This window comes from Aulostomus chinensis, chromosome 2 (assembly GCF_037954235.1).
Source record: "Aulostomus chinensis isolate RoL2024-O1b breed Wild chromosome 2, RoL_Achi_v1.0, whole genome shotgun sequence".
Lineage (NCBI taxonomy): Eukaryota > Metazoa > Chordata > Actinopteri > Syngnathiformes > Aulostomidae > Aulostomus > Aulostomus chinensis.
The window spans coordinates 30,850,051-30,870,376 of NC_141321.1; the positions used below are offsets into that span (position 1 = coordinate 30,850,051).

At 41.9% G+C, this 20,326-nt stretch overlaps 1 protein-coding gene across 3 annotated transcripts in view; it reads right to left on the reverse strand.

Moving 5' to 3' along the window:
* Nucleotides 1–974: 974 nt before the first annotated feature.
* Nucleotides 975–20,326, reverse strand: part of LOC147269723 (AT-rich interactive domain-containing protein 3B) — a 52,351-nt gene continuing 32,999 nt past the window's right edge. For all 3 annotated transcript variants that reach the window (XM_086189734.1, XM_086189741.1, XM_086189750.1), the window contains exons 5-9: nucleotides 9,365–9,548; nucleotides 7,272–7,531; nucleotides 5,173–5,448; nucleotides 4,751–4,843; nucleotides 975–4,668 (exon numbers count right to left, since the gene is read on the reverse strand). In XM_086189734.1, the coding sequence (XP_086045860.1) occupies nucleotides 4,475–4,668; nucleotides 4,751–4,843; nucleotides 5,173–5,448; nucleotides 7,272–7,531; nucleotides 9,365–9,548 (1,007 nt within the window). In that variant the 3' untranslated portion in view covers nucleotides 975–4,474. The remainder of the gene's footprint in view (nucleotides 4,669–4,750; nucleotides 4,844–5,172; nucleotides 5,449–7,271; nucleotides 7,532–9,364; nucleotides 9,549–20,326) is intronic.

Below are 20,326 nucleotides of genomic sequence, written 5' to 3' on the forward strand. Positions count from 1 at the left end.
GTGTTTATCCGGGTGTGACAGCAAAGCAGCGCCATTGTACCCGGCGGTCCTGCTGCCGTTTTCAGAGGGACAAATAAAACAAGCAGGCGTGAAATTAAGGTATAAAGTAAAACTTTATCATGACATACAAGTTTAAAGCCCTGAGAACCATATCTTTATATTACTAATATGAACAAAACTGAATGTGTGAAAACCACTTTGGAAAAGTGCTCCTCTTAAATACAATCAGCACAAACCAGTTTTACAAGCATTCATGTGTTTTGCCCTATTTTTGTTTGCTTTTAATCAAAGAGAAAACTATAATATAAGTAATATCATTATTATCATGTCCATAATAATAATAATAACAGTACAAAAATATGCACAAACCCCACAGTTCAATTAATATACGGAGCATTGTACAAGCCAAAAACAACATAAAATTGATAAATGAGGTATTCGATAACCACTTGCATATGCGCCTGTTTTTACACAGATCAGGTTAGTTTTTAAACAATTTAAAACTGAATTAACTAAAAAAAAAAAAAAAAAAAAACAACAAAAAAACTCATGAGTCAAAAGACGGTTCTGCAGACATCCAACTTCACAGCTTCCCGAGTGACGAGACTTTCCTGCAGTTACTGACGACAAAAACCCAAAATGCAACAGCAAAACCAAAATCAGTCTTAAGTAGCATTAAGCTAAGTGACCACAGCGTCCGTCAGTGCTCGTCCCTCAGTGGAGCGTCAACGTCCAGCTCAACAGTGACTGCAGCCCACTGCCCTGAGGTATTGTGGTATTGGGGGGGGGGGGTGTCTGAGGACAAAAGCACACACACATGCACGCACGCAGCAAGTCAGGTGTCTGATGTCTTAATGGTTACTAGTTCGAAGCACAGACCTCTGAGTGGGGAAGCAGCGGACGATTGTCACTGTACTGGGCTTTTCCCAGTTTACAAACGGGAGTTGTATTAACACAAGGAGGACAGAGCCCCCCCCCCCCCCCCCCCCCCACACACACACACTTTTTTTATCCCCCCCACCTTTAATAAAATGTGATCAAATAAAGCTGTCAACTGTATCTGGTGCTGCAGTTTTGTTAAAAGCATACAACTGCACTGAAGTTCAGCTGGACTTGCTTGCTCTCTTTCTCACACACACACACACACACACACACACACACACAGAGGCAGTGAAGCTACACTATCAGTCATTACATAGACTAAGCAGATGAAACAAAACTTGGACTTAAAAACATTAAATGTTTTAGTAACACGGCCTAAATGATCCAGCAAAACGGTTACTAAAAACAAGGTCCACCAGGAAAAAAAAAAAGAAAAAAATCAACACAAATAAATAGCAAAACTCTCAACAGCATGAATGACAACTGCCTAATGTCTGAATGAAGTGCCCCCCTCCCCAAAAAACAAACAAAACAGTGATTCCTCTCTACAGGAGAGAGAGAGAGAGATAGAGAGTAGGGGAGAGAGAGAGAGAGAGAGAGAGTAGGAGAGAGAGAGAGAGAGAGAGACGTTTTCCCAGCCAGCTGAGCAGTGAAACCTGCACTGGCCGGATCTCACCAGCAACTATGTTAAGGCAGCGTCTACACTTTAGGAAATACAGCGAGGTGTCATACAGGGCTGCGAGAGGCCACCCAGGACCAACGGCACCGTCCTCAAACCCTTGACGGTGATCTGCACTGCAAAGCGACTGCAACATGTAATGGCTAAAATACAGTCTAGTAAAAGCAACAAGGCTGCCCACCTCACCACACTGGGCTAGAAGAGGTCTCGAACAGGTAAAATGCCTCACATTCAACACAGGTAAAGCTAGAAAATTCCATCCCATCCTTTGTGGTGCTTCAATATTTAAAGGGAGGAAAACACCTAGATGTCAGAGGGAAAATCCAGCTGCTTGTGGATGATCAGGAAGTGGGTCTCGAGCCCCAGGAGGAGGGCGACGTGCCAGTCAGTCCACCCCCAGTTCCAGTGAGTGTCAAAGATTTCTTGGAGGTTGCTCCTCTTGATTCTAATCTTTTTGCTCATCGATTGTACACCTACATCTGGACTTTTAATTGTCTGACTGTTTTCTTAAATCAAGAAAAAAATGATCCTCTTGATTCTCTTGAGTAACGTTCACTTGCTTGGACCGCAACAAATCTGTTTAAATGAGGTGCGGCCGACTGCGCCACCCTCTGGTGCAGCCCGACCACAGCAGCCGTAGGCAGGCCCGCACCTGAGGAGCGACTTGTCTAGTTTTTGGTTTCTAGCTGTGCAATAATCCCAGGCCAACGTGGACAAGAAGCTCCAGGTGTTCAAGCACCAGTCACGTGATTGTACACATGCGATTTGCAACTGCGATTTTCAGACTGAAGGTTAACTCGGTCGTCTGGATTTATTCACTGCAAAAAAACAGAGTCTGACAAGTATATTTGTCTAATTTTGACAAAATCTTTTTACACTCAATGTAAGACATAAGCACTTAAAAAGGAGCATCTCGCTTAAATAAAGGGTTTTGTTTTAAGAAAGTATGATGGCATTTCAAGGATTTTGAAATTATTTTGGTAACTACACTGCACTGATTATTTCACATTTTACAAGAAAGAAGTTTGGGATTTTTTCATATTTACTCAAAATGAGCTTGAATGTCAGATGGAGTAACTGAAGAAATGTGGGTGGTCACAGGTCTCTGTGACAGGCAGCATCGTTGTCCGTTTTATCTTGTAAAATGGTTAAAAAAAAAAGAAAAAAAGCACTGAACATTTCTTTGATGAAGATAAGATCATCTCCAGATGATGAATAAAAAAAACCCACACATTTTCTTCCTGCATATCAGACTCTATTGTAACAAACAGACCATTTATCTAAATGAGATGCACCTGAAGTGACTCTATCTCATGTTCAGTGTAATAACAGGTTTTTCCTTTGGGCAAATACACTTGGCAAGTTCTTTGTTTTTTTTGCAATATTCAAACCCGTTAACACCCTTGCCACCCTACACCTGTCAGTGTCTTATCCTCTTCCCTGAAAAAAAAAAAGCACTACTGACATTTCAACATGTGAGGGGGGGGTAAAAAGACAGAAGCAAGCATTAAACAAGTTCTACAATTGAATGCAAGAGAGGAAGTTCTGTTTGTCTCTTAGAACCAGCAGCAGCAGCGTGTCAGCACGTTCTTGTCAGTTTCAGTTCAGGCAGGACTTCCATCTCAGGTTCAGGCGTCAAGTCTCGATGGCTTCTCAGCCGTGTGAGGTATGTAGTGTTGCTCTCCTTCCGAGAGAGTCTGATGAGGTATTCTTGAACAGTCAAGTAGACTTGTGCATTCTTCAGGTGTGATTCCTTTTCTTTCTCTTCAAATGATCAGTGATTCCTTGTCACATTGTTTCCTGAGATGCCCACCAGAGCAGAGAGGCCGAACGATGTTTTACGCATGGATGAGCTGTCGGGTTGACATTCAGCTTCGTGGCTGTGGCTGGATGCACAAACAACATGGAGGACAACACAGAGTCGTAGCAGCTCTGTTAGATAAATGATCTCTGCGTCTGCTCGGCGTGCACCGACGGTCCCTTAACTTTGAGTGCTACTTCTTTAAAGACAGCGAGTGCAAACCTGTGAGAAGTTGTGTTTTAGATGGTTCTCTGGACAGTGTCTGGTGACATCGCGTCCATATTAGGAGGTTTGTGCACCTTCCAGCTGCTCTAATGGATTGACATGATCTGAGCTGAGGGCGGAGTTATGAAATGAGGTATTTAACGAGCTGATCTACAGCATCTGATCAGTCACCGGTTCGAGTGCAGCGAGATGCTGCAGCGTGTTAGAGTAACCTGAGCAGCCACGTTCGAGGCCTGTTACTGTGGGGTGGGCGCTCTGTTCTGGAGCTTCCACTGGTGAGAAATACCCGACTTCCCCTGATTGCAACTAGGTCAAAAAAAAGAATACAAAAATAAAGTTGATTCAGGTTAAATATACTACAGCTCCTGAGGTAAAGACACCACTGCAGGTTACTTGATTTGAGGTATGTAAAAAGAGAAAAACTAAAAACAAAATCATTCTAAAACACAAAATCAGAAGGACAACAAAATGGCAACAAACAAACAAACAAACATGTCCTAAGATAAAACTTTTCAAGTTCAGTTGTGACGACACCTGTCAGTGGGTTTTGGCTGAGCTGATTGTGTTTAGCATGTTTAATAAGATTAACAAGTGGATGTGTAGATGTATGTCGGTGTATGCATGATTTTGTGTGTGTGTGTGTGTGTGTGTGTGTATGTATTTGAATGTTTAATAAAATGCATAGCTGTGCGTTCCGGCACATGTTATCTAATATTATTTTCGGGCTCTGTGTTCATGATTGGACAGCCAAGAGGTCGACAGGGTTGATGAGGTATTTGTTGTGCAACAGTTTGTTATTTTTCTCTGTTTCTCATTGTACTGTATTTTCATGCTGGGCCTCCCAGTGGAAGGGAGTCCAGGGGAGCAGGTACAAAGGGCAGCCTGAGTTAGGGTGACCCGCTGGGAGCCGGCTCAGCCGAGCTGGGGCCCTTGGAGGAAGAGGAGGATGTGGGGCTGAGGGTCTGAGCTGGAGGTGCAGAGAAGCCAAAGCTGGTGCTGGTTCCAGCAGGGGAGGCTGAAGCAGCAGCAGCTGAGGCAGCAGGCCCCAGGCTCCCTCCGGTCTTCTGGGCAAACAAGGTTCCTGTCGGTACACAAGATATTGTCCCATCAACACGGTGCCTTTATTTCTACTCGGAGTGTCTGACCCTCACGCTCATACAAACCTGAGTAGATTGTGCCATTGACCTCCACTGAGACAGTGATACTGGCATTTCCATTGGTCGAGATGCTCAGAGACATGTCCTGCTGCTTCTCATCTGAAGACAGACAAATGTAGATGTTGACTGAAGACATTTGCATTTGTTTTGTTTTTTTACATTTCAGGGAGACTGAGTTGTGATGTTGTCCTTGTTTCCTTAAGTGTTTATATATGTGTGTGTGTGTGTGTGTGTGTATTGCACATATATTTATAAGTTTCCCTTCAACAGCCTGCCATGAATAAACATACATGTTACTATCTACAAATGTTGGGTTTCGAATTACTGCTGCCAAAGGGGACTCCACAGATAATTTAGACTGAAGAGTGAAAAGTTAACATTTCTTTAAGTTCCTGTAATGCAACACTGATGAATGTTGCAGCACTGACCTCTGGTGGTCATGGTGGGGGCTCCCAGGCGCAGGTTCATGGGCATCTGGGAAGCCATGGCCAGCAGGTTGTGTTGGAAAGCCTGCTGCATCAGGCGCTGCTGCTCCTCTGCCAGGCGAGCCATCTTTCTCTCTGGGCCCTCCAATCCGCCGCTGGTCTCCAGTTTTTCTCTCAGCTGCTCCAGCGTGGCAGCACGTGCCAAGCCTGCAACCTGCTGCTGACCCAGGGCCAAAGCCATAGAGGGCCTCGCTGCCATGATTGAGGGGGTCAGGTCATCTTCAGGAGAGAAACGGAGGGCTATAAAATATAAATGCAGTCCGTACACTGATAGATCTGATAGGGGAAATGGTTCTGAGTCTGTTTGCAAGCTTCTCTTCCCAGCTCTGCTATTTGTGTGACTTCTGTTGTGTACTGAGCAAAACTGGTGAGAACATCAGTCGGTAAGGTAGATGGATAACAAATTCATATTTGGTGAGAAACTGAAGGGCACAGTTGAGTTTGAAATGGCTGTCTACATGTCAGCGAGGCCAAGTGCCAACTCTCATCCAAAGTCGGCTGCTTTACTTTCAGCTGAATAGAATAAGAGGTTACTAAAACAGGTGGTAAGGACAACTAGCATCGATGACTGGGAGGAAATCTGAATAACTCACAGCATTAACAGACACAAATGAAGGAATCTGAGAAAATGATAAAGGTATTGTTTCCGATTAAATGTTTTTTAGCAGATAGGAAGCCTTTAATTTCTTGCATGTTCCTGTTGAAAACCACAGATGTAGCTGAGAAAATTGAGCTGATGTAGAGGGTGTGAAGCAGTTACACACCGACGTTGACTGACTCATCACATAAGGAGGTGGATTGTCGTCGAAATGAACATCACAATTCAGATCGATACTAAGATCAACATTATTCACTGATTCTGTGGAAAGCAGAGGCGTTTTCTAGAGAGTTGGTTAAAGTATGATGGCTTTCAGAAGTCAAGCCACGGGTACATTTGGGGTCTCACAAGAATCGCATTCCATCCCAGTCAAAGTGACATCAGATAGCAGACAGCGGGCTAATGACAGTTATCAACAGGATCCTACTGATGTGGACTGAAGGCTTCAAAGTTCATAAAGCCCCCGCCAGCGTGGGAACCATGTCATTAATCAGTGGTAAAGGTGAGGGTTCTCAGGAGCCTCAGGGAGAATTGGTTTGCACATGGGGTCCTAAACACCTGGACTGACTACACACACAAAGTCAAATAAAAGCCCTCAAGATGAAAACTGACAGTGAGATACAGTGGAGGCAGAGAGGGTCAACTGATCAGACCCATACCACTACTTCAGTGTACACATGCATATAATTATCAGCATGCAAGAATGTGCATTTATCCACATCTAACAAAAAGAAAAGAAAAAAAAGGAACATTCTGAGAAAAAATGTGTCCACTGTCAGGGCCTGTAATGTCCTCCAAATGCTTTGCCAGTTGCACAAAGCTTCCTGAAAACATTAAAATGAAAACTCGACCTGCAAGTCCTACTGCATCCCTAACTTACGATTGCAACGACTACATGGCTGGCGACAACTCAGCAACAGAGGGCAGTATTTCTCTATAAATGCCTCACAGTCTAACTGGAACGCTCCAGTTCAATCCACCCAGTATAAAGAATCCACAGTCCATGAAGTAAACATTTACCCGGTTTAATATAACCTTCATAAATCTAGACTCTAATCATATATGCTTTTTTTCTGTGTGGCAACGCCCGTCTTCACTCTAAACAGCTGCACGCATGCACTTCTGGGAACTGTTTGCTTGTGGGTTGGCGTGTTTTAAATATAAACCCCACATACTATAAACTTATAGCCCAACCCATATTGTTATTTGAGGATAAGAGATGAGAGATTGTTTTCAAAACACGAACAATATCAATGTCACTGTGTCTTAAAAACAACAACACAGTTTTCACTTTGCAAAGAGGAGTTTGTATGTAAAGCTGAGAGCTGAGTCGTCTGTTTGTGACCACGTGATGGATGACCCCAAATCTCGAAATCAATAACGATCATATTTCAATCATACCACCAAAGGTCTCTGTGCCATGATTTCTCTACAAGGTTCTTACCTTTCTTCAGAGACGGTCCCGGTGAAGCCTGCAGTCCATTTAGGGCCCCTGAAGTCCCGGCCCCGAGAGCTGCGAGGTGCATCTTGGGTGGTGAGAGGATGTGAGGAGCTGTGCTAGGAGAGGGAGAGAATCGGAAGAGGCTGCTGCTGTAGCTCGGACGACGACCCTCACGCCGGTTACTGTCGATGGCGGCCTGAAGCTCGCCTGGGGAGCTGAGACCTTTCCTCTCACACTCGTATGGGTAGAGGTATTTCATGTACCTATGAACAAACACACAAGGTGAAGCGTTAGTACAATTATGGATTTATAAAGCAGTCTAGGGGAGAATTCAATTCAAAGTCTGCCTTTACATTCAACAAATGGAAAAACACATTCTGACCTTTCCCTAAAAGTATTTTTTAAACCAAGAATGAATGATATTAAATTTAACTGAGACGTAAGCTGCAGCTTCTTGAGGACAGTTCATTTCGACTGAAGGTGACATGATAAGACAGACTTTGTAGAGAACAGTTCAGCACAAACTGAAAACGTGTTTTTACAAATCTTCTGCCAGTGGAATAGATTTGTGTAATCTTGACATTTGTTTAATATTTGCGCAGCATTTACCCATGTAGCAACTAGTGTCCAACAAGCCCACGGTTCGGTTCGCACTGTGGTGTTTGTGTTTCAGTAAGGTTTGTGTCAAGGAGAAAAAAAACATCCAATGCAAATGGCAGAAAAACACAGAGACAATGCGCACAAATGAATAAATACAAATGGCATTTTGCTGTGATGCTATTATGGCCATTACTACACGGGTGCCTGTTGTTTCTCACCGATGGCAGAGCTGACCACACAACCTAATGTAACTGTTGTTTCCTTATGGGAGTGAAAAAGTGCAGTTCCTATTTGCAAACCGAACCTCGGGACGTTTGGTTTTGGACCCCTACCAGAAACCTTATTAGAAACTTGATTATGTATGCACATGTTTTCTCCAGCAGGTATGAAGCAGTGTTCATGTTTTTTCATTTCTCTAATCCTCAGTCACACATGACGTGACTTTCATTTAATCAGAAAGCTGAAAGAAACCTTGTTACTCGTGTGCCTGTATTCGCAGTGAATCTAATGAGGCATCAGGTATTGAAATTGCGCAAAACATGATCTGCATGCTGAGTACACTTGAATGACGTCACTTAGGCCCTCCAAGTATGCACAGTCACAGCCAAGATATGTCTTCCATGGCGTTAGAACGTACGGTAAAAAGAACATACAGTATCAGTCATGCTGACTGCGTAATGGAGGAACAACAGCATTGAGGATCAATAAGAAGCGAAGAGCAACATCCATTAGATAGAGCCCGCAGAGCATTGCCACATAAAAGCACAACAACATTAAAAATAAATAAAGGTTCATTAGGGCAAGTTAGGAGTGGACAGGATAGAGGTGTGACATCTACTGAGGGGTTTCCATCAAGAGAGTGGGAGAGTTTTAAGGTGAGGTTCTGCCTAGAAAGCCATCAGTCAAACCCCACCTCAGTCTTTGTGAACTCTGACCCAGATCACATCAATAAATCTATGGGAATCAATAGGCTTTACGTGTGATGTAATGGACAGAGGGATTGGATGCGAAAAGGGAAAGCAGCTCGGTAGAGGAAACAAACTTGCATGTGTGTAAACACAGAGGTGAGGGTTGATATTGATATTCACACTCACACAGATACACATTCCCCAATGAGGCACCAACACACACCACAAACTATAGCTTCTTTATTTTGGTGCTGAAATTTACAACTTATTTGGCCGATGGCTGGTATTTACTGATGTTGATATAATCACATGATAATTGAAACACGATTAAACATTGTGAGTTTGAGAAACTCACATTTTGTCTTTCCCCCCCCCAAAAAACATTTGGAAAAGCCTTTGTTCATATTTGTTGTTGTTTCCTCTTCATGATTATAATCAAAGAAGAGACATGAGAAGAACTGATACTGATATAGTTTAAAAGAATGTCCGATATCTACCAATAAGAATGACATGCCAACATTATTGTGCATCCTTCCTTCAGCAGCCAGTGACATTAATGTTGCTGCCTGTGTGACATGTTAGACCTACTGTGTGCGCAGGGTGAAAGCTGCACTGGTGATAGAGGTAGGCAGGTTGAGTCCCTTTGTGATTTCTCTCCAGATCTTCTTGTTGATGACCTCCACAAGGCCTCCCTTCTCCGTCACCAACTTGTACAGCATGTACAGGTCCAGGACCTGCTTGGCCATGATGGGGATACGATTGACCGGAGTTCCTTTGGAGAAGAAACACACCACAAAATACACAGATAAAAATTAAAAGAAACATTCAACCTATCATAACAGCATAATGCCATGGGCAGTAGTGTATTATGCATTCATTTTTAACATGAAGTGTCCCAAAGCAACACAATTCTGAAAAATGCTCTGGGGTGTGCATTCTTGCTGGGACATATCGGCACCAAAACACATAAACGACAACACACAACAATAAATAAAATTGATTCCAAATAAGGTTACAACAGTGGAAAGTGCATAATGAATAATACAGCATGTGCTTATTCATCCAATAGTAAGTGCTGGAACCACTACATTATCTCTAAATATGGTTAAAAATGCTGTCAGGAAACTGGTTAGACAAGGGTGACTGGCCTGTTGTCTGCACGCCTGTTAAATTTGGCTTGAAAACATATTAGCCCAGTTAAGGCAATCTGGCTTGACCTGGAAAAGGGGATTCGCAAACAACACAAAGCAAAGCGGCTCTAGACTTTTGATACAGATGCATTAATCTTGTCAACAGCTTATCTGCAGTGAAGCTTGCAGGGAGCGTGTGGGGAGGAGGCGGGTGGGAGGACAGGGAGGAGGGGGAGGTTCGTAGTACGCAACAGAATCAAAAAAGTGCAATGTGCAACAGTGTGAGCATGGAGAGGGAGGAGGGGACAGGGGATTGTGACGACCTGCTAATCCATGGGTAGCAGTGGGTGGGGGGCTCCTGGATAGGCCAGTATAATGAAGCTCATTTAGAGGATTGTACTGAGTAAATCCACACCCCTCTGCTGTTAGTGCTGCTGGGCCCGGCACGGGGGAGTCCTACAGATTTGCCTGCACTGTTAATGCCAGCCAATCCTTCAGCCTCTCCACAGGCCAGTCTTAACCTGGAACTGGACTCATTAATGACTCTGTAAAATAGCAGTGTGATCAGGCCATGAAGATTAGCCCTGATTCATTTTCTTAAGTTAGCAACATGTCTTTAAGCCATGTGCAAGGGGCCTAAGTGAACACATGGACCTGCATAAGAGTGGAGATCAAGAAGGTCTGGCAGCACGGTCATTGCCCTATAGCCGTGACCTGTGCACTAGTTTATATTGGTTGTAATGTTGGTCATGTATGCATTTCTTTGTCTCATAATGGCTGAGACAAACATTACACATGTCTAGCAGCCAAGTGCAGGGGTTGTATTTGAGTAAGGTGGGTGCAGGAAAGGGCATACATGTCTGTTTCATGTCTCTACACAGGTGAAGCTGCAAAAACATTGTTTAGCACCACAATTTCCTCTTTCTGCTCGTTGACATAGCAACAATGGGATGCATTTTATTTTAAGGTTGCAGGTTTAAGAGAAGACGAATATTTTGTTAGGGTCTATTCATACAAAACACAAACCAGTATATGATTAGGAGGCCATCATATATCAAACACAGATATAACCAGTGGAACCAGTTGATTAGGTACAAAATCTGTTCCCTGATGAAGTTTATTCATGTAAACCCCATCCAGGTACACAGCAGAATTACACAAGAAACACACTCAATTATCAGATCTGTACAGAGGGATGTAACATAAGTCATGCAGCATCATATCTTACAATCTTGGTTATTTTTAGTTTTGTTGTTTTTTTGTTTAAAACAGCATGGCATAGCTTTAACCCCTGCCCGAGAGCTAATGTAATGGGTTCCACTTGTTTGTTTGTGGGCAGAATTACATGTTAACTACGGTGGTGATCCACTTGAAACTTGGAGGAAGGACAGAGAATTACTCAAATTTGACCCAAGAATTTCAGTTTCACTTTTGTCCCTTTGAAAATCCATTGGTTGTTAGGCTTCAGTAGAGGTCTGAGCTTTCAGAGTACACCTCTAGTTTCATAATTACTCAATGTAAAATGAAACACAAATTTGTATTAAAATACCTTCCCCCGTTGACAATATACAAGTGCAAATGTGTGTACAAATTATGATACACATGGCATCATAAGTATAAATAATGTGAAATGTGACATAATCCTGTCCTCTTAAAAAGTTCAGATTTGGCCAAAGCACATTCCTGTCAGAGTGAAAAGAAGCTAACTCTATTTTGCAGTGACTCTGTAGACAAAATGTTGGTAGCAGATTTTATTTTTGGCCAGCGGAGACATTTCCAGAACGCATAGTGGATCAAAGCCCCCCGGCGTGCTACGCTGCCAACACCTCGTCAGTTATTTGATGCAGCGTTGGACATCAATCCCGCATCAAACAATTAGTACAACTAGAGGGGTCAGAGATCAGCCAGGGGTTATTGATGTGTGAATTAAACTGCAGGTCAGCAGGAAGCCATGTTTTCATACTGGTCCGGCAGCGAACAATGAGAACATAACAAATGAGACACAACAGCACTGGCCCCATAGTGACAGGCCAGCTGTTAGTTAGGCTTTAATTCACACCTATGCTTTTATTCACCCCTTTATAAATGTCAACTCAATTCAAAATCAAGTGGGTTCGCAGAGAGCTATCATCAGCAAGTTGGCAATGAACACACAAAGACAAAAATGTATTTTTTAAAAACCAGAATACAATGAGTGGGTTTGTACAGGAAGGGCAGAGGAAACAAAATAGCTATCTAGATATCTTAAGTGGACCAGAGTTGAGGTTGAAACCTAAAACACCATTAATTAGTCAACACGTGACATCAACTAGGTTTCAAATTTCAGCGTCGCCTGATGATGTGTGAAACCATCTTTGATAATACTGTAATCGCTTAAAAAAAAAAAAAACAACCCCCCCAAAAAAGCACTTCAGCAGCATTTGGGCAGTTTGCTTTTGAGAGAGTCAACATGCCGCTCGGCTTTGGTGTGCAACATCTGCTCCATTTCCAACCCTGGGGACATTTAGCTCTAACAGGCTTAATTAGCCAGGTCCAAAACATTTCTTTTGATCATAGGAACCCGACTCTCTCACACGACTGTGTCAGACAGCCCCTTCATATTGACCCTATTTCAATGTATAATCGTTTCTTCCCTTTTTTTTTTTTTTTTTTAGAGGAATTGCGATAATAAACTAGGCAATGATGTCAGACAAGACCACATATTAAACACTACATGGCAACGGGCCACGCAGTCTCAAGTAGGCAAATATTGGGTATTTCATCTGGCCATAAAGCCATGATTTGTCCACTCAGCTGCTCTGAGCCAATCTGTAATTGGCTGCAGGCTTCACCTCCCATCATCCTTTGCCCTGGACTGATTTTCCCCCAGGGACAGGGCCATCAGGAGCCTAGTGATTAATGGCACCGGGGGTCAGAGGTCGCTTTGGTGGGAAGTGCCGTGGCTGAGGGCCCCCGAACCACTCCCTCAGTCCTTCCTCTGACTTCCACTGAGAACACAAGAGCTACACGGCTAGCCTTCAATGGCTAGACTTCAAATGATAAGAGATATAGATAGACAGTCAGACAGGCAGGGGGGGGGGGGCAGGGGGGGGGGGCAATGAGCATAACTGAAGAAGACAGTTAAAAAAACCTAGAATTTGAATTTGAAAAAAAAGATCATTCCCAGCAGGGCACAAATCATTTACAGCATTTCTTATGGTAAAATTAATAACACTGAGGAAAAGTAATAATAAACCATTCACACTCATTTATAAAAAAAGTAAGGGTAATCAAGTAAAAAGCATTAAATCCATAATTTCATATGATGGGAGGGGACATTGATCAGCCCATACAATATTCATAATAATCCCCAGTACTGGTCTCATGCAGTGGGAGACATCAACCCGACAGACAGACAGACAGTCCATTAGAATGAAACATTTACATTTCCCACCTTGTATTGCAGTTCCAGCTCTCTATCTCATCATGGGGGGACAAGGTCATTTTATCTGACCCCTGACCTATTTTTAGCAGGAAGCAGCTGTTCACATTAAAGGCCCTCTATAATAAATCAATTGGGTGCCCCTGACGCCAGTAGTGGTAAATTAAATACCGCTGACTTCACATGATGGACATTTTTTTAAATAATTAAATGACTGAATGACAGCCTTCCAGCGCACAACACACAGGAAATGAATTTTTTACTGAATGAACACTGGCTGGTGTGAGGTTTCACAGAGAGGAAAGACAGACACATGGACAGCAAGAGGAGGAAAATCACATTATCTTACAATCTTTGGTTTTTCTGGTAAATTTGATTATTCCATGGAAATTATTGGACATTACTCTCGGTAATAGACGCAGATGAATGACATGACTATAAATGTGACAGACAGAAGTACAGTAGCAAGCAAAAGAGATGAGCAGAGATGAAGTGCAAAAAGCCTGTAAGGATGAGAAAGGAAAAAAGAAGAAGGAAACAGATTATGACAGTCTTTTTTGGCTTCCAGGATGACAAGAAGGAAGGAAGGATACAAGGAAGGAGGGACAGAAAGGGGGGGAGGTGTGGTAGCAAACTTGCCGTAGAAAGACTGAATTACTGCTGTAAGGAAGGCGTCAGCCTACACAAACAGCCCCTGGCCTCCTAGCAGCGTCTGAGTCCCTTCAGAGTGCCTACACCTTCCTCCTCCCAGCCCCATACTGCCACATCTACATACCAGATCCAACAAAACCCCAGCTACGTCACACTCTCTGCACTACAGATCATTCCAACGCAATGACACACTAGCGTGATGACACACTGTTAAGACACACGGTCTGCAATAAAACATGTCAAGAAGATCCATTATTTGGAGGCACAAAGTGCTCCAGTGACTATTAGCTCTGGCATTTCAAACTGCCTGAAGTTTGACCTATGGTTCACCCATATATTTTTACATCAAATCCATTATTTCAAAACTTCAGCTTGGAGGGGATACCAATATAGAGCAGACAAAAACCTTTACTTGAATGGGACAGAGAGACACTGACAGGAGAGATGAGTGTCTGGACTCCATATGCTGGAAGTTTACTTTATGTCGGGTCGCCCCTGGCTGTTTAGATTATATGTTCATACAACAGGGCAGCATATTGTCAGGACTCTGATGTATGCTGGGGCATGTTTGTTTTATTTTTAATGCATGACCAGGGACATAAATGGTAAAAAAGCCTTGTGTGTATGGAATTCGCTATCTTTAGTTCAAGCAGAGCCACCACTTGCATGACGGACCAATTCATATCAAGTGTTAAGATATGTAGCCTCCACATAAGGGAAGTTAAATGTAACATTACACTATGGATACATCGCTATTCTAAGCATGAGGCTAAAGCCACAGCTGGTACAGAGACATAGAAAGAGAGGGACAGTTGTCGAATAAAGTCTATAATATGTTGGTCGATATGCTCTATAGCTTTGGCTGCATAGGTTTTGTTCCTGTAATGTCAATAATGCAATTAATGTGAAACAGCAGAGAGGGAAAATAAGAGACACAGAAACCGACAAATGGAGAGGCAAGGCAGCACATAATGGTTTATCATCAGCCCACTTAATTGTGACGTTTCAAAGATTCAAAAACAATAACGTCTGGGAGTTTGATTCTGATTCAGATATGTATTCCATAAATCTGATAGAGACCCATTTTGCGACATTTTTTTAAGTGCACTTAAGCTCAAATAGAATGAACATCCAAATCATCAATTTGTTAGCTATGTCGGCCATGAATGCAGATTTCTTGGTCATGTTTTTAGGCCCAGACATGCTTGTGAAGGTCCGACTGTTGCGATAGAGACAGTTCATCATGGTGTTTTAAGGAGATCGATCACCCCTCGGTCCCCTCTCTTGTCTCTTCCTCCTATCTACATAAAAAGGAAGAAAAAAATACAACGGAAGGAAAAAAGCAAACATTCAGTGATGGATAAGTCACTTGAAGCTATTTTTACAGAAGAAAAAGTGAAGGTAGGTTGCGAATAAGAATTATTACAGCGAGCAGGCAGCCAATATATTAAAGTAGCTGTCTTCTGTACACTGTCAACAGCGTCAGCCTGTGGTGTAAAACATCACAAAACTGGCAAGGCTCCAAATAACAGCCAGGGGCTGTAAATCTCACCGGTGCTGCTCACATGCGGAGGAGGTTGTCAGGCAGCGAATAATGACACAATTAGAACTTAAAAGTTTGTCAAGTGCAATTCTGGCAATAACTCTCTCTCTACACTGCTGTACAGTTTTATATTGCATCTTTACATTTAAATTCCAGTAGCCGTTTCAGGAAAGAATCTTCAAATTGCTGAAGTAGAGAGAAGAGCGTATGTGCATGAGATATGCTTTGTAGATTTAAATGTAAGAGTTTTATGCAAAAAGGATTTAAAAAAAAAAAGTTAAAGTGGCTTTTTGGCAGTTTGGTTTTGAGTTTCTGCAATTACTTCTTGCCTCAAAATTTAACAAGAGCTGAAACAATAGACTGACTCGGAGGAAGTTTAAAAAATATATATATAAAAGAGAGAAATTATGCAGCGCTTTCACAACTCATCAAGTGAAAGAAAACTGACTGCCTACATTTTTTTGTCAATAAATCATTAAACTTTTTTGTAACTAAAGTTCAAACTTTTGTTGGTTCCAGGCGACAAGGATTCATTGCGGTTTTTGATATTTATGACAGAAAATGTTTATGTTTTGGACTATTGAATGGAAGTTATTTGAACACACTTTGGGCTCTGAGAAATTATGATGAGCATTTACCTGACCGTTTATGACCAAAATTTCTTCGCTTAGTCATCAAAATTATTGGCAGATTAATCAATGATGAAAATAACTGTTAGTTGCAGCCCTAAAATGATGAACGATCAGTATTCATTGACCAACATTAAGCCTCTGGACCCCACTATCAAGCTAACACAAGCTGGGTGCAAACACTGAAGACACAATCCAAAGAAGAACAAAAGTGCAACGTCTTGCTTTGCCCTCAACTCTTACAACCCTGCAATGAACATGCGCTACAAGTAAAAAGATACATTCGGCGTCATGTCCGCTTCAAGCAGTCTGCATGTTAGATGTTAAATGTAACCAGGGCATTGAGAGACGGATGAAAGAAAAAGACAGAAACATGACTCCTTCTCTTGCGTCATGAAGATGGGTCACCTGGTGAAAAAGAGGGGGAAGGGGATTGAAAAGGTTGGATGGAGCGAAAAGTGAGATGGCCTCTCCAACTGTAACTCAAATCCCCTCCATCCACAGAGACCCAGCAGATCAACTGACCAGACCCCAATCAACACCAGCACATATACAGCCCACAGAGAGACGGATGAATTAACGGATGGGTGGAGAGATGTCTGATGTCTCTTATACTACGTGGCTATTAAGGGTCACTGATCAATCAATGTCTGAGGGACCACAGAAAGAAAAAAAAAACCCACATCAGACATCTGAGAGGTGTGTCAGACAGTTAGAGACAATTTTGGAATGACATTCTGTCTCGGGATCTTCATATACCAGGTGAAAAAAGAGGTTACCCTTCACAGGAATTCACTCCCAGTAAAGGACGTTTTCCTCCATTGAAACAATCTTATTAATTGATATCAGAGTGTGGTACTGGGAAAAGTCATTCTAGCGAACCCAGCAGCCGATCCCTCTCTCTTCCTTTCTATTCAATAAAAAAAATAATCGGACAAAAATACAAGCCAACAGACATTTCAGTTCAAAATTAATATACTAGACAGCAAAAAATAAATAAATTACAGGACTGAATGTATAATTTCAACACACTTTGACCAAAAGCTCAGCTTGTATTTCGTCAATAATAACAACTCTCAGCATTGATAAGGTTTTGAGACAAGACGTATTCCATGAACTAGTCACAGTACATCACTGCCTATTTTAGCAAGACTCACAAATTAAGGCAAACGGTATCAATCAACCAAAAAAAAAAAAAATCTCTGCCAAAATTACTTGGACCGAATTAAAAATCCTGGCCCTGTGCCAGCCATCAGTGACAAACAAAAACACAGGGAAGTGAGATCCGATTTAAAGTCAGCCACTAAAGACATGGAAACACACATTGATTCATCAGCTGTGCATCAGGATCAGCTGGCATTTACTCTGTTGACTGCCTGGCGCAAATAAAATTCACCAACTGTGTTTGCCAGGGATTTATCAGCTGATGTTAAAGCATTCTTTTCAGAATTTTACTGATTGAATTTGTGCTCATTCGAAGATAAAAGGACTGGAAAAACAGTTATTTTATTTCCTCATTTCATTGGAATTAAAAAGTTGGCTGAAAAACAAGTCTATAATACACAAAACTGCTGAAACTCAATTTAAAAATTGGTACCTCACCAGAATTTTGTAATTAGTGCACCTAGGAGGCGTGAATTCAGATCACCCTGGAATTAAAAGCCAGGTCTGGATGCAGTTTATGACAGGAAGAGGTCTGACAGGAAGACGATCAAGAGACAAGTTTCTAAGAGTCAACAGCAGAGACAAAGCCCACAGAAAAACGGTTCCAAGCAGCTTGACAGTGACCAAGTCAGTTTCTACTGTGAAGAGAATTCTGAGCTACAGGTTCGACAGGTTGAGTGGCAGCAAGGAAGACCCTGTTAGACCTTGCCTCCCAAGGCGAAGAACACACACTGATACAGGGAACTACAAAAATTAAAATCAACACCACACACATTTGTGTCTCATCAATCCTCTGATGATGACGGTGATCGTTTTTATGGTCACATCCATTTCTACATGAAAAAGAACTCGAGTTCCATTTTAAGTCATGTGAATGCCACCATTTTTGGAAAACTATAAAACAGAAAAGTCATGTTACATTTCAGGGCTTTTAATGAAGTCCACCCGGATGTGTTTGCTAACCATCTCCCCTTCACACTGAAACTTACACCCCCCCCCCCCGCTCGATTTTGTGCTTGGAATTCAAAAAGAAACATTCTATACATCTGCGCGTCTTGTCTGAACATTTATTTATGTATCCATTAGAGCTTCAGGCAGTTAAGTTACTCCACCCAGCAGCCACATTTGAAGGCAACCAACCATCATCAGGGAATGTCCATCTCCCGTAACCATCTAGTTGATGAGTGAATTTGTGCCGAAGGCTGGTCAGTCTGCAGTGTACGAGACAGGAGTAGATTGCTTTAAGTGAGCAAATGAATGATTCAGATGGTGAGACTATAATCTCCAGTTGTGACACTCTTGAGTGTGAAAATTTTCGGATTAATAAATGTCTGAAGCACGACAGGTGGGAATTTTAAAATCGAATACGACCGAGCCTTTGTCATCTGATTACAAACTTTTGCCTCAAAAGTCGAAAAATAGATTCAAATCTGCATTTTCTGATCAAAGGCTTTTTCCTCCTCTACTTTGAGCTACGTGCATAATTTGGCTGGAAGGAGAATAAAAGAAAAAAAAGCTCTGCTGAGGGAATAATTGCATCTCTCATTAACCCCCCCCCCCTCCACCTGAGGTAAATCTTCACAAATAAATGGAACCGGAATTTAAGGGCCCAAGGCACAATTGTAGAGGCACTTTTGTCAAAATTAAATTTAGGCTTTAAAGGCAAGGTCAAACTGACAGACTGTTTCAGGAGGTTAAATCTTTGTTGACATATACAATGGTTACAAATGCTAATAATACAGGCCTGTATTGTGTGTTAATAAAAGGTCAATAAAAGTTGTTTTCTACCCACAGCCTGAATAAGTCAAACGCATTTCAAAATGTGTTGCTGACATGAGTACTGCAAGTAAATTCTGTTCGCATATGATCATGTGTACATTTTCATTCATTGCATCACGCAGTGAACGCCAAATATTACGTTTGGTGGGGACCAGTGTTTTGCGAGAGCAAACTTATTTCTGAATCATAATTTAAAACTGTCAAATAAAGTTGATGACCTCTGCTCTATATTTACATCTGACCGGAAAATCGAGTCAGAGAAAAGTAACCCAATAGCTTGGCCTTGTAAACAGCCATCTCTGATCTTTGCAGAAATGTCAAGAATGTATATGTCACAGCACCATGACAATGGTATGTTGTAGGCATAATAGAGGGAGGGGCTATGGAATTAACTGTAGATTCCTGTGATTAATATGTGAAAGGCAGGTCCACCCTTTTTAAGTAAATACTGAAAAATAGAGGAAGTGTTAAGTCGACAGTCAGCTAACGAGGGAAAGAGAAATATTCAGAACCAAAAAATCGATAACAAGGGAGACGGCGTTTCAGGGAGAGAAATCACATGAGTGACACAATGTAAGGACAAAGGAGGGAATTCAAAATAGACAAGAGTGTCAGAAATAGAAACTACCGTGCCTCTCTTAAATGAGGCCGAGGTAATCTGTGTCCAACACTGGTGACACTTGACTGCTCAGATTGGGTATTGTTGGGTTAGAGGGTAAGTAGGTGGGCTGCCACTCTGTTCGAGCAAGCCTTATAACAGAGCTAACTGCTTCAATCAATAGACACTCGGATTGACAGATAAAGCCATCAGCTGACGATCCCATTTGGGACCCAGCAGTGCTGATCAATTAAATAGACATCAGCTGCTACACACTGAGGAGAAAGACAGATATGTTAAAGCTCAGAGATAGCTCTGTGTGTGTGTGTGTGTGTAGGAGGTGTGCACTCAACTTTGAAATTTTAACTCTCATCAATGCTAATTACTTTTGGCTTTTGGAATCCATGACAGCAAGTCATTTGGGGATTTAGCTAATGCTATTATGTAAAATGACTTAAAACGAGCTCTTTCTTTAATTTCTTACTTATGAAAAAATATACAAGATATAAATGATAATTGTTAAAAAAACAAAATTAGGAAGTAATTGCTATATTTTTAAATACTTAACTGAAGCTACAGAAAAGCGAATATGATATGCCAACATGAAAAGGGCAATTTTTATCTAAAGGATATGA